At 40.1% G+C, this 14,856-nt stretch overlaps 1 protein-coding gene across 1 annotated transcript in view; it reads right to left on the bottom strand.

The window, feature by feature from the left end:
* LOC143960916 (uncharacterized) overlaps positions 1-14,856 on the bottom strand; it is a 614,677-nt gene that overhangs the window by 84,843 nt on the left and 514,978 nt on the right. Inside the window, exon 91 of the mRNA XM_077469935.1 lies at positions 14,315-14,377. Within this exon, the coding sequence (XP_077326061.1) occupies positions 14,315-14,377 (63 nt within the window). The remainder of the gene's footprint in view (positions 1-14,314; positions 14,378-14,856) is intronic.

Raw genomic sequence — 14,856 nt, 5'->3', positions numbered from 1 at the left:
AGAACAATGAGGCTCCATTCACATCTGTGCGTTTCCAAATGCATGGAAAACTGGACAGAAAATGCTCACCTTGCTATGCATTTCAGAAACTGAGTGAATGGGCTGCCCTATGCGTGACGAGTGAAAACGCTCCAAAAAAAGCCTGCGAGGATGTGAGTTTTTACTACGTGGAGATGTAAATGAGGCCTGACAACTGAGTGTCTCTGTCTACTCCCTCCTTTGTACTTGTATAAAGATGGTCATACACTATGCAATCTAATTGTACAATCTCTGTGCAATTTCCTTTGGTTGATGTCATCTGGTGACCCCTGCCTCTTATGACATCACCACCCCATCATGCCCGGGCCGTGACGTCATAAGGGGCAGTGTCACTGGATGATATCACCCGGTGACCAAGTACCATGCCTATATAAGTCGTTGCGCACCGCGCACATGGCATTACATCAGGAGAGAGCATTGTGTCAGCATGGGAAGAAGACTGGAGGGAAGAAGACGACGGAGAAGACTGGGCCAATGCTAGCAAAAGAGCAGAAGATAGCGGAGGAGCCCGGCAGAAGACACAGGAGACCGGGAGAAGAGGCCAGAGAGTTCAGAGAAGTCAGAAGAGACCCCTGGAGCTGCCTAATAAATTACTTTAAATACCTGTCTATTGTCTTTTTTATTGACACTTTTTACACCCAGGTGAATGGGTAGGGGTACCATACTTATTCACATAGGGCGGGGGGGCCAGGATCTGGGGCCCCCTTATTAAAGGGGGCTCCCGGATTCCAATAAGCACCCCACCGCAGGCCCTGACATCCAACGGCCAGGGTTGTCGGGAAGAGGCTCTTGTCCTGCGGCGGGGGTCGCAGTGCCTTAGTATAAGACTTAATATAGGCTTACCTGTAGGTAAAAGTAGTTGTACAGTGTGTGCAACCACTTTAATGGGGTAGGTTTGAGATTGCAGGAATTGAAACTGCAAAGGAAAAAGAAGAAAATGGTGAATTTGGAAAATAAGATCAACAGTAAAATTGGACAACCAGAATAATCAGATACACTTTTATCCTCTATTCAATGACCAACCATTGAATAGAGAAGGAAGAAATCAAGGGGTACATGCAAGAGGCAGATGTGGTTCTGGGAGAATCCCTAATCCCTCTGTGTATGACACCACCTTTCGGGTCCCTGTGACTAATAGGTTTGAACCACTATGGGATTATGGGGAAATTAAACTCAATTATGGGGATTTGAAATCATGAGTCACCATGCCCTTTTTTAGGGAGAAGAAGGGGCTGGCAGAGGAGGGGTCAGGGTTATCCACCACACAGAGGGAGACCACCTTCCCAACCCCCACCAATCCCCTACTGCAGGGAACCCCAATGGCAGGAGCAACCATATTGGGGAAGGGACAATGTCCAAAAGCAGGGCCCATTAATGAAAGAAGTAGGGGCTGCAGGTGAATACGTAGGGTCCAAAAAAAAAGAAGGAGGGAAACCAAGTAGGTGGTATTTATAGTTTAAGTAATGTTGAAAAGACTCTGAGGAAACCCAATATAAAAAAATATTTTTTAAATAAGAACCCCCGGCTGGATATGACTGGGAATATCATCTCAGGAGCAGTTGACAGTAGATTGCGGAATACATCTCTGTTTAACCCACCAAATACTGCAAGTAAACATCTGGGAACATTTAAAAGTCTGGTGTTACATGATTTAGAACAAGTAGTTCCTAAGAAAAATGTTAACTCTAGGTATGTACAGGAAGGGATCGAAGAATTGGAAAAAATAAAAAACATTATGGTAAGACCAACAGGCAAAGGGGTAGGGGTGGTCATTTTATCTAAAGAATTTTATCATCGTCAGCTAACTGAAATGCTGTCTGCTGAAGAAACTTATAGAAAACTAGATAGAGACCCCACTTCACAATACAGTGAGGAACTTACCGCTCTAGTAGAGTCAGGTTATCAATCTGGAGTGTTAACTAATAAGGAAAGGAAATATCTAGTAGTCAGCAGCTGTTGAATACCAATGAAATATACCCTCCCCAAAATACATAAAGATCCAGCCAATCCCCCAGCTAGATCCATAGTTAATGGCATAGAGTCAGTCACATCGGGGATGGGCCAATATCTTGAAAAGTTCCCCCAGATTAGTGTCATTGAAACAAAGGCTTATCTTAAAGACACTAAGCACTTTTTACAGCTGTTACACAATGTGGAAGTAAATTATAATACAGAAATGTACCTGGTGACAGCTGATGTGTCCTCTCTATATATAGTTATCCAATATGATGATGCCCTATTGGCCCTTAATTGGGCTTTCAATTAAAGAGAGGATCTACCTCATGCCCCAAAATTATTTTTGCGGAATGCAGATGATTTTTCTATTTCTCATAATTATTTTTGGTTTGATGATCAATTCTTCTCCCAGAACAGAGGGGTTGCGATGGGCGCTAAGCATCACAAACCTCTTTCTGGGAAGACATACATGGATGGGGTCAGAGTCATCGCTATGTGATTTTAACGAATATATGAATAACAATTAAAATAATATTAAACTATGAAGTCAGTGGAGGAAGGACCAGACTAAATTTGCTTGATGTAAATGTATATAGACAAAATAACAGTTTAGAGACTAAGGTCTACTTTAAACACAACGACCGTAATAGTTACCTTCCTGTGCAGAGTGGTCACCACCCTCTCTGGCTGAGGAATATACCAAACGGGCAGATTATGAGGGTCAAAAGGAATTTCTCTATTACTAGTGATTTTATCACCCAGTCCCAGATAATTAAGAATAGGTTTGTAGTCTACAAACTTGAATAGTTAGACACCATAGTAGATGAAGTGTCAGCGCTTTCACGAGAAGTTATTTTGAGCGACGGAGTACCTAGGACTAGTACCAATAGCCATGAATGAGGTTTCATTTCAGGCTTTTATTCACAATATAAAGAGGAAGAAGCATTTTTTAAAGAACACTGGCATGTATTGTGCCTGGATAAAACTTTAAGGACCAGTTCACACCAGACGCAGTTCCGTTCAGTTCCGTGTGCTTTTTTTCTGCACTAAAAATTCTTGCACAGTGTTTTCCATGTATTCCAATGGCTCTAGTTCACACCATGCAGTCCGTTTCTGGTCAGTTTCCGGTCAGTTTCCGGTCAGTTTCTGGTGCAGAAACTGACCGGAACTGACTGTATTGGTGCAGAAAAAACGTAACTGCATCTGGTGTGAACGGGCCCTTAATCTGGTTCTTTCAGCCGTACCTAAATGTAAAGGAAGGTCCCCAATTCTGGGGACAAAGTGGTAAAGAACGTTCTTGATCCACCTGCCAGACCATCTTCTTTTTGGGACTGAGATGGTTTCTTTGCATGCAGAAAATGTAAAGAGTGTAGTACAATGCGAGGTTTGGAAAAATTTACATCACATCAATTTACACATGTCAAATAGAGAATTTCAAATCTGCGAATTTATCACGTGTAACACTACTTACTCATGTAGTTTACGCCTTAGATTGCCCCTGTGGGTTAATGTATATCGGGCATACTAAGAGACTTTTGAGAATTCGTATTGCGGAACACTTTCAGAATATAAAATTAGGGTTTAAGGATCATAGTTTTTCATTAGATTTAGAATTTTTCCATAATCAAGACCTTTCAGATTTAAAATTTTGGGGTATAGATCATATTAAACCAATCTGGAGAGGCTCTAATATTGTAAGGGAGTTATCAAAGAGAGAAACTAAGTGGATTTTTCTTACTGATATGCTCATGCCTAAAGGGTTAAATGTGGAACTTGATATCAATTGTTTTATTAGTGACACTTAAAAAATCATAATGTAAACTATTATATGTATATATTATGATAATGTATACACTTGGTTCATGACTAGCTCCTGCTCTTTCCTTCTCCTAATTTTATCTTTACTGTTATAATTTATATATTTATATAATGACTTTAGAGATTATGATTGAATTTTACTCTTTATCTAATCTCATTTAGAGTGATGATATGTACACTGTAATTCATTAACGGTTAAGTTTGACCTTTTTAGTATTGAAAATGTACTTTCATTTTGAGTTTTATTAGGTTTGGTTCAGTAATGGACTTTTACTTGGTAGTATCAGAGTTTGCTTTCGTGTATTGTGTATTACAATGAGTAGTTGGCTGGTCTGGTGTATTTCACAGGCTCTAAACCCCCTTGTGTCTGTCACTAGCATGCACTGCTGTGAAGTAGAGCGGAGAGCACCTGGAGGGTTAATGACCAGCCTGATCAGCCTATTAATACCAAGACGCCGCTCCATATGGCCAAGCCCTCAAATGATTTTGGGATGACAAAACGTCAGGGCGTGACCAGACAGCGACCAATAGTGACGTATGCGTGTCTTGGCCAGAGGGGAACAACCAAACACTATCGATTTGGTTAGTGCGACAGCTGGTTTAGACTGTATGGTGACAACGCAATTTTATCTCAAATGCTTGTTCTACTTTGTAAGAGTGATTTTAAAGGGGATGGTCTATTATAAAATGCATTAAACTGGATTACGCTATGTGGGGGCCCTTTTTTGCATGACCAACCATCCATGGAGTGATGTACAGTCTAAACTAAACCCTACTAACTGGATGACATCTAGAATATTCAAGGCATTTGTTTAACTGCTTTCTGGTGAGTTTAAAACCCTAGGGGAGTGAGACTCATGCAGTGTGGACTCTGGTGTTTGGTGTACGCTTACAGATTATCAACCTGAATCTTCGTCCACCATTAAGAACCATTTCATCACTCACTATCATACTATGTGTCTCATATAGCTTACATGTGAATGCCGTTCAGATTTTTACTAATGGACTGCAGAGCTGCTTAAGTATTGGAATCTTTACAGAACCAGTGTTTTGGATTAAGACTCTTAACTTTTTATTTTTATATTTTGATTTATGATTGGTTCTGGAACCTGCAAGTTTGTGAACAATCAATAAAGCTTTTCTGATAAAAAACAAAACAAAAAAATTGTGTGGAATTTTGACTCCTGTTTAATAGTTTTACTATTTAAAACATACTCCTTTATGTGAGCATTAGCATAGCACTTTTATTTACACTAAAATGCAAGGTCAAAATCATTATCTTATAATAAAAGCAAGGTAACAGTGTTAGTACTCCATTGTCTATAATGTGGCAACTAGCCAGTCGCATTCTTATAATGTCTAATATTGTCTACACACAATCGGAATTTAAACGATCGGATTTTGTTGTCGGAAAATTTTAGATCCTGCTCTCAAGCTTTGTGTGTCGGAAATTCCAATGGAAAAAGTCCAATGGAGCCCACACACGATCAGATTTTCCAAAAACAAGATCCGATTGCACATTTTCCGTCAAAGTCCGACCATGTGTACAGGGCATAACTGTTGGAATACAGAACTGTATTTTAATATTTAGTAGAGATACAGTATCTCACAAAAGTGAGTACACGCCTCTCATTTTTGTAGATATGTTATTATATCTTTTCATGTGACAGCACTGAAGAAATTACACTTTGCTACAATGTAAAATAGTGAGTGTACAGCTTGTATAACAATGTAAAGTTGCTGTCCCCTCAAAATAACTCAACACACAGTAGTCACTTTTGTCGCCAGCGGTTTAGACATTAATGGCTGTGGTGAGTTTTTTTAAGGGGACAGCAAATTTACACCGTTATACAAGCTGTACCCTCACTACTTTACATTGTAGCAAAGTGTAATTTCTTCAGTGTTGTCACATGAAAAAATATAATAAAATATTTTCAAAAATGTGAGGGGTGTACTCACTTTGGTGAGATACTGTATATTCTTCAACCAGTAGATGGCAGTGTTTATAAGTTTGTAGATGCATCTATGACTATACTCTATGTCTTTTCCTGAATACAATTTTCAGTTTCTTGTCTGCAGTTAAGCAGCAAAGCCCATGTGGACTGTGCACTATTCCAGCCTTTTTCAACCAGGGTGCCTTTTGTTCTTTTGGGGTGCTTTGGCAAAACGCCTAAAAATTGGCCAAAAATTGTCAACAAGTCAGCGGGTGGATCAAGATTACCATTTTTGTTACAAAAGGGCTTCAGGCTTCAATTGTGCAGCATTACAACCTTGGGCATCACGTGGGCCAGCATCCTAACAAGCGATGATGTCATCAGTTCATAAGGAGAACTTCTGCACAACATCGTTGTTTCCCCTCGCCATTAGTACTAGTGTCACGTTGACTGAGTGAGGGAAACCGAGAAGAGAAAAGCTGGAATATCAGTCAGTACCATTGTATTGTGCAAAAGTGTATGTGCTTTGTAAGAATAAATCACCTCTAACATTGAATGACCTACATGTGTGGATGATCCTGCAATATGTAAAACAATTAGTTCAGTTTTTTAGATTTTTTAAATAGGTGCTTCAAGATTATGCAAAATTTTAAAGAGTGGTGCAGCAGAAAAAAGGTTGAGAAACACTGGTCTATTCTGTGCCCAGACACCCACCCATAGCCAGCTACAGCAAATAAGTGCAAGATACAACAACAGAAAAAAAGACTGCAACTGAATAAAAGAAAATGGGCAATAATACTGCTACAACACAGCTTTCATTTGCAAATCTGACAAACCAGAACCACCAGTCTTGGAAATTCAAGATGAAGATGCTGCTAATAAGAGAAGGTATGTGGAAATGTATAAATTAAGTCAGGCCAGAACACCCTTCAGATGAGTGGATAGAGAAAAAACAAAAAGCTCAGAGCGCAATCTTTCTTAGCATAGAAGTTGGTCAAATCATACATATATTTAAGTGTGAAACTGCTAAAGAAGTGTGGAAAGTATTACAAAAGGTGCATAGAAAAAGACCTAATTTCAGCGATAAACTGTATTTGGTTAGAAAGCTATACCAAACCAAACTGATAAAAGGCCAGGATAAGCAGGATTACATAAGGCACACCTTGGAATTTATTGAATGCCTGAGAAGAAATAAAAAAAAAAAAATTCTAGCAGATTTTCATGTTGCAGCACTATTACTAAGAGCTTTACCAGTAAGTTATGATACGCTTGTTACAGTACTTGATGCATGTCCAGATAATGGATTGACATTGGAATATGTTAAGGGCAAGCTTATGAATGTATATAAGTGTAAACTAGAAAGCATTAATAGTGATGTTGCTTCTGTCATAGTGTCTGCTTTAAAGATGAAAAATAGGAATAAAGCTGTAACATGCAACAAGAAATACATGATTGTTTTGTGTGCAAGAAACATTTAAAAGCAGATTGCAAAATCTAGAAAGCTAGAATGCAAAAGCAAACAAAACTACCAAAGACCAAAAGTGTGAAAGAAGAAATTGATTTTGCATCAACATAATGAATATGTTTTTCAATATAAAAGTTGTACCTAATTTTTGCAAGCATGATGTGTTGATTCAGGAGCTACCAGTCACATGACAAATGACAGAAATTTCTTTATTCACCTTGACCAGAGTAAAACTGAATAAAATCACCACAGGTAATGGGGAAATAATGGAATTGGAAGGTATAGGAGACAGTTTTCTTTACTATCCTATTTGTAGTGACTTTTCAAGATGACGGAGTTGTGCTGTCACATGCAAAGGCAAAATTACAGATGAAACTTCAGTGTGTTCAAAATTTAATGAACTTAGACCAACAGTGACATCAGGGAAATTTCACATCAGTGTCACATGAAGATAAGCAACAAAGTGACAGAGAAATAGAAATGAACGCAGACAATCCTAATCCTTTAAATCATGCGAATAATGTATAAATCATATGAACAACATATATATCAACTAAACACACTGTAATAACATACAGAAATAAAGTGCTGGTTAAGTGCAAACAAGCAATATTTATATCATAAAAACTAAATAAATCTTAGTCAATAAACTGAAAAAGTCCATCATCAAATTCGCTGTGATAAAGTGCTCCAGTGTTGACAAAAGATGCTCCTCAAATGTAAACAGGTGGCCTCTTACCAAATAGGATAGATCCCTATTACAGAGATCAAACACAGACTGTAATAAAACTCCACGGAATTGATCCACATTCAAAAAGCCTCCACGTTAATATAGCTTCACAGCAGTGCAACCCATTCTATGGATGAGCGCCACTCAACAGAAGAGCATGTGTGGAACATGAACAGGGAGAAACCTCAGTGTAAATCTGTTTAAATGTTTTATCAAACTAAACAACAATGCACATACTATGAGGTGCAAAGAAACAAGTAGCGCAAACAAGCTGCCTGTGGTGTCACCCATCCCACCAGCTGCGATGATGTCACACGCATTCTCCATCCAATGAGTTTCCCAAAAAATTGCGTCTTCTGGGACTGGAGGATCAAATTTTGACATGCGACTGTGTCCGTGTAGCTGCTGTGTGTGCAACCTTTTCTCTGGGCTGCCTGCTGGCAGCTCTGAGGTGGCTGTGCATGGAGGATGAGACTTCGTGCCCATATGAGTAAGCCCTTGCTTACTCCTGACCTGTGAACTCTGCATCAGTTACTTCTGACCAGTGAACTCTGATTTACTTACTCCTGACCTCTTAACACTGTGTTTCTCCTAACCATTGCACTTTGCATTACATAGAATTTTGATTTGAACTATGTGTTACTTACGCCTCACTACTGCACTTTACTAACCACAATGTATATCGCTCTAACAACCTGAACCCAGCCCAGCTAGCAAAGCAAAATCCAGGAGGCCAATCCAGAACTCAGTCAAGGCCAGAACTTAGTCTAGCTAGCCAGGAGTGAACTCAGGACAGCCATCCAACCAGACCACAACTCAAGCCAGTCAGCCAGGACAGAACTCAAGCCAGCCAGCTGGGCCAAAACTCAGGCAATACCTCCTACTGACCTCTGTACACTGCCCTACAACCTAGAGACCTCTGTACACTGCTCTACATCCTACTGGCCTCTGTACACTGCTCTACCTACTACTGGCCTCTGTACACTGCTCTCCCTACTACTGGCCTCTGTACACTGCTCTCCCTACTACTGGCCTCTGTACACTGCTCTCCCTACTACTGGCCTCTGTACACTGCTCTACCTACTACTGGCCTCTGTACACTGCTCTACCTACTACTGGCCTCTGTACACTGCTCCACCTACTACTGGCCTCTGTACACTGCTCCACCTACTACTGGCCTCTGTACACTGCTCCACCTACTACTGGCCTCTGTACACTGCTCTACCTACTACTGGCCTCTGTACACTGCTCTACCTACTACTGGCCTCTGTACACTGCTCTACCTACTACTGGCCTCTGTACACTGCTCTACCTACTACTGGCCTCTGTACACTGCTCTACCTACTACTGGCCTCTGTACACTGCTCTACCTACTACTGGCCTCTGTACACTGCTCTACCTACTACTGGCCTCTGTACACTGCTCTACCTACTACTGGCCTCTGTACACTGCTCTACCTACTACTGGCCTCTGTACACTGCTCTACCTACTACTGGCCTCTGTACACTGCTCTACCTACTACTGGCCTCTGTACACTGCTCTACCTACTACTGGCCTCTGTACACTGCTCTACCTACTACTGGCCTCTGTACACTGCTCTACCTACTACTGGCCTCTGTACACTGCTCTACCTACTACTGGCCTCTGTACACTGCTCTACCTACTACTGGCCTCTGTACACTGCTCTACCTACTACTGGCCTCTGTACACTGCTCTACCTACTACTGGCCTCTGTACACTGCTCTACCTACTACTGGCCTCTGTACACTGCTCTACCTACTACTGGCCTCTGTACACTGCTCCACCTACTAATGACCTCTGTACACTGCTCCACCTACTAATGACCTCTGTACACTGCTCCACCTACTAATGACCTCTGTACACTGCTCCACCTACTAATGACCTCTGTACACTGCTCCACCTACTAATGACCTCTATACACTGCTCTACCTACTAATGACCTCTGTACACTGTTCTACCTATTAATGACCTCTGTACACTGCTCCACATCCTACTGACCTCTGTACACTGTCCTACACCCTATTGACCTCTGCACACTGCTCCACATCCTACTGACCTCTGCACAATGCTCTACCCAATACTGACCTCTGTACACTGGTCTACCTACTACTAACCCCTGTACAATTCCCTATATACTACTGACCTCTGTATACTGCCCTACATAATACTTACACTGACCATAACGTAGAGCAGACAACTAGAATGGCATTCAGGCCAGGCCTGAAACTAGTCAAGCAAGTCAGCCTGCAGTACCACTTGTGCATAAAATTTGTGGGGGTAGCCAATTACTCTCCAGACATGAAAAACTTGTGAATGAAAGTGAATGCCTGTCTGGGTTGGGCTCAGCCCTTCCTTCTCAAATCTGGCCTCTCAGCTGTCGGCTAATTGCCAGCTCCCATCTCTCCACAGTGACTCACATGTTGATGATATCCTGTTCATACGTCCAGCTTATTTAAGCTGTCCAGGCCAGATGATCTCTGTCTTCGCCTTGGTCACATCTCTAGAGACACTCTCCTGGATTCCTGTTAAAGACTTGCTTGGTTGACACGTTCTGGCTCCAGATCCAGCTTGCTGTTCTACTATGCTCATCTCTGGCTCCCTCACATTTTCGCTTGTCTGATTATCCATTCCAGTTCCTAAACTCTGGCTATGTTTTGACTACTATTACTCCGTTTACCTTTTTTTGTTATTATTAAACAAGTGTGATTTAACTATACCAATAATAATAAAAAATGCGGCGCTACCAGCAAAAAAATATTATTTTTAAAACTCTAAAACAAATAAGTGAAAAAAGTGAATCCACCTCATAAAGTGTATCAGTGTGCAATACAGGGCAATACACTATAATAATAAAAAAAGTGCATATATGAACTATCGTGTAGAAATATATAAATAACACAATCAAACGATAATGAAAAGGTGGCAAAAATCAAATGTGTAAATAAATATAATAAACAATCAATGGTGTCTTCTTAATATAAGTCCATATAATTGCTTTGTGACCATAGAACAAAATCCATGCATAGAAACGTGATTTCCAAAAGAGTGACAATCCAGCAACCAGCTTCAGTGCCAAACAGGTGCACCACCAGTTTCCCCCAGCCTCTCACCTCAAATGCTTAGTAAGCAGACTCTGTATGAAAAAATCTACTCCATCCTCCTCCGTCCAGCAGATAATAAATAACTGTGCACCTCTCTCTCAAGCTCTCCACATGTCTCCCAGCACAGAGCGCGGCACATAAAGTATGAAATAAAAGGACAGGGGGGCTTTCATGTGTAGTATTTTAAATCAGTAGTTTAATAAGGGTAACTTGATCACTTACATAAAAGCAGAAAACAGCAGATAGCGTCGTACGATCCGAACTTCCGGTCTCGGCCCACGATTTCTACACGATAGTTCATATATGCACTTTTTTTATTATTATAGTGTATTGCCCTGTATTGCACACTGATACACTTTATGAGGTGGATTCACTTTTTTCACTTATTTGTTTTAGAGTTTTAAAAATAATATTTTTTTGCTGGTAGCGCCGCATTTTTTTATTATTATTGGTATCCTAATTAGTGTTGAGATCACTATTTTTTGTCTGGCTGCTTCCACGTATTTATTATTATTTTTACACAAATAATTATATTTTTTTACACGTGTATATATATTCAATTTATACTGTTTTTTGTTGACATTTTGTAAGTGAGGTGTAGCGCATTAGCACTTTTCTATTATATTGTGATTTAACTATACTTCTGTCTCAGTCCGATTCATGGTTTCTGACAATGCCAAGTTTCTCACTGAAATTAACTTTTAAGGCAGGTCAAATTAAAATAGGCTTCTATAAAAAAAAAAAAAAGGGTACTGCATCCCGGTGATCTTTGATTTATTTTATGTTGGTGAGGGTAGATCTTCAGCTCTCAAAAGGTTACTTACCTGCCATTAAAAGGTTTCACCTGCTGGTGGCGCTGTCAGACCTTTGGCTTGCATTACTGGTGTCCACCAGCAGGTGTTTCCTGGCAGTCTGGAACTGTCAGGAAAGGTTTCAGCTGCTGGTGGCACTGTCTGAACCTTGGGCTGCAGTACTGGTGTCCACCAGCGAGTGTCTCCTGGCAGTGTGAAGCCAACATTATCTCCTGCGATCAGGTGTCCCCTGAGGCTGATTGCAGGAGATGTGTATTAATACCCAGCAAGTGTATTATCCTTGAGCCCTGACCCGTACCCGTGATCCTCTGTACCTGAACCTGAACCTGTTCCTGTCCCTTCTGTGATGCTGTTATCCAGTATCTGTCCACCTTCTCACTGTCCCACTCCTTGCACCCATCTGCTGATTTTCGCATTGATGACCCCCCTGGCCTGGCTCTGTTTAAGATTCTGGTATTCCCCATCTATTGTATATACCTGTTTGACCTTTTATTTTATTTGTGGGTCTCTGTCTGGTAGTTGGTTTTTTGTGCACTGTTTGTATTGGAGGCGTTTGTATCTATATTCACTTACTTTAATAAATTACTTTATTTCACTTTACATGTGTTTGATTCCCTCTGTTGTTGTCCACACAGTTCTAGTAACATATGTTTATGACACTACCCCTGGATTAGACCATTGTGGTATACATGTACTGTACATTATATTATGTTTGGAGTTATTAGGAGGTTTGCAGCAAAATGATGGATATGCTTGTATATACACAAAAACAATCTAAAAAAAACTGGCAAAATGACCATAGAAAATAGATATATTTCACTAAATTCAATGGGGTGGATTTATTAAATGTAATGGGGTTGAGTAACTAAAGGCACATAAACTAAGGACTTTGCAAGTGCAGTTACTCCAGACCTTTGTAAATGTGGGGAAGCTCTGCTGACTTCCACCGTTCAATCATGTGCAAGCAAAAATGCACATTTTTTTTCCTTGCATGTGATTGGGTATTCTTTGTAAAATTAAGCTTTACATCATTTACTAAGCTCTGGAAAAACTTGCAAAGTGCTCAGTCTATTTGCCTTAAAGTAGAGCTATAGGCACAGCATTTTTTACATTTTGCATTGAATAAGGGAAGGTTATACCCCTTGTTAGTTTTTATTTTGCCATCTGTGTAGGGACATCTGAAAACTTGGGATTTTCTTTTACTTTCAATGATAATGGTAAACAAGATAAATATAGAGAGGGTGAATCTCCCTAATGTGGGCACAAGCAACAATAAAAACCTGACAAGTTTCTATGCATTACTGTTGAAAGAATGGATCCAAAAAGACAGAGACAACTAAAAATTAGCCATTATATTTTTACATTCCTTAAAGCGGGATTCCACCCTAAAGTGGAACCTCCGCTGATCGGATCCCTCCCCCCTCCGGTGTCACAATTGACACCTTTCAGGGGGGAGGGGGGTGGAAATACCTGTCAAAGACATCACCCATTTCCTGCCCTGCCACACTGTCTGCTGGGACACACACGGGTCGGCCTCGGCTGCCGGCATCGCTGGAACCCGGGACAGGTGAGTGTCCATTTATTAAAAGTCAGCAGCTGTAGTATTTATAGCTGCTGGCTTTTAATATTTTTTTTTTTTGGTGGAATCCCTCTTTAAATATTGCATGCCTGGCTGGATCACTACCTAACCACTTTCCTCCTGGGCGCTGTCACCCCCTTTCTGCCCAGGCCAATTTTGAGCTTTCATCACTGTTGCAATTTGAATGACAGTTGCGTGGTCAAGCAACACTGTACCCATATGAAATTTGTATAATTTTTTTTCACACAAATAGAGCTTTCTTTTGGTGGTATTTATTCACCACTTGGTTTTGAATTTATGATAAATAAACAAAAAATGACCAAAAATTGTGAAAAAAAAAAAAACAATTTGTTTTTCTTAGTTTCCGTTATAAAATGTTGCAAACAGGTAATTTGTCTCCTTCACTGATGTGCGCTGATGAGGCTGCATGGATGGGCACTGATAGGCTACACCGATGGGCATTTATTTCCTTCTGTGAATTGAGTTTAACCCTTTTTCATGCAGTATTTACTGACAGGTTTGAGCGTTTTGCGGTAAATACCACAAAAAGGTATAGTGAATTGACAATTTTAGGATCGCATGCGATATTTAGGAACAACGTGTCCAGATACCTATATACCGAATGCAAGACGCTTTTGCGAATTGAGTCCTATGTCTTTTATTGGTAATAAAAGTTTCCTGTTTCCTGTCTGCAGTTAAGCAGCAACACCCATGTGGACTGTGCACTGTCTGTTCTTTAGGGCTACATACAGAATTTTGAACACCAAAAGACAGGAACAGTTACAGTCCGATTATATTACAAACCTGATATTTGAGTCGTTATTAATTTAGCTATAGACTGAGGATACATCTTACTAACCTTTAGCCCTGAGGAACCTAAAGAGCCAGGTAGACCAGGAACCCCTTGTCCTCCAATTTCACCCTGCATATAGATATAAATATAACTTTAGATATGTGCTTGCCTGGTGATATATGGATTTTGAGTAACAGTTGGTAAAAAAAACTGTTTGAGAATTGTCCATTTGTCAAACAGGACAAAAACATTGTTTGAATTTCTTCTAGAAAATTGAAAAAGTATGTACTTTTACATGTAAACACTATTACAGCAGTTTGCTCATAGGCACAGACAATTAGCTTTCAGGCATACATTCTGAAAGTCATTAAATAACACGCAGCTATGGAAAAGTCCAGAGGAAATGATTAGGTCTGAAAGGATAGGATAAAATGTAAAAATGATCAAATTTATACCAGAAGAAAATATAACTTTGAAATGGATCTTGGATGTGTTGGTGCATGACTTTAATTGGTGCTGTTACAGTCATGCACCAATAATTCTCTGCTAAAGCCTTGTCTTAAAACATTCCCTCATTTTTTCATGTTTTCAGAGATACATCTGAAGTT

This window comes from Lithobates pipiens, unplaced genomic scaffold (assembly GCF_037356315.1).
Source record: "Lithobates pipiens isolate NorthernLeopardFrog02 unplaced genomic scaffold, aLitPip1_a1.2 Scaffold_8, whole genome shotgun sequence".
Classification (NCBI taxonomy): domain Eukaryota; kingdom Metazoa; phylum Chordata; class Amphibia; order Anura; family Ranidae; genus Lithobates; species Lithobates pipiens.
This window is presented reverse-complemented; position numbering and strand designations above follow the sequence as displayed.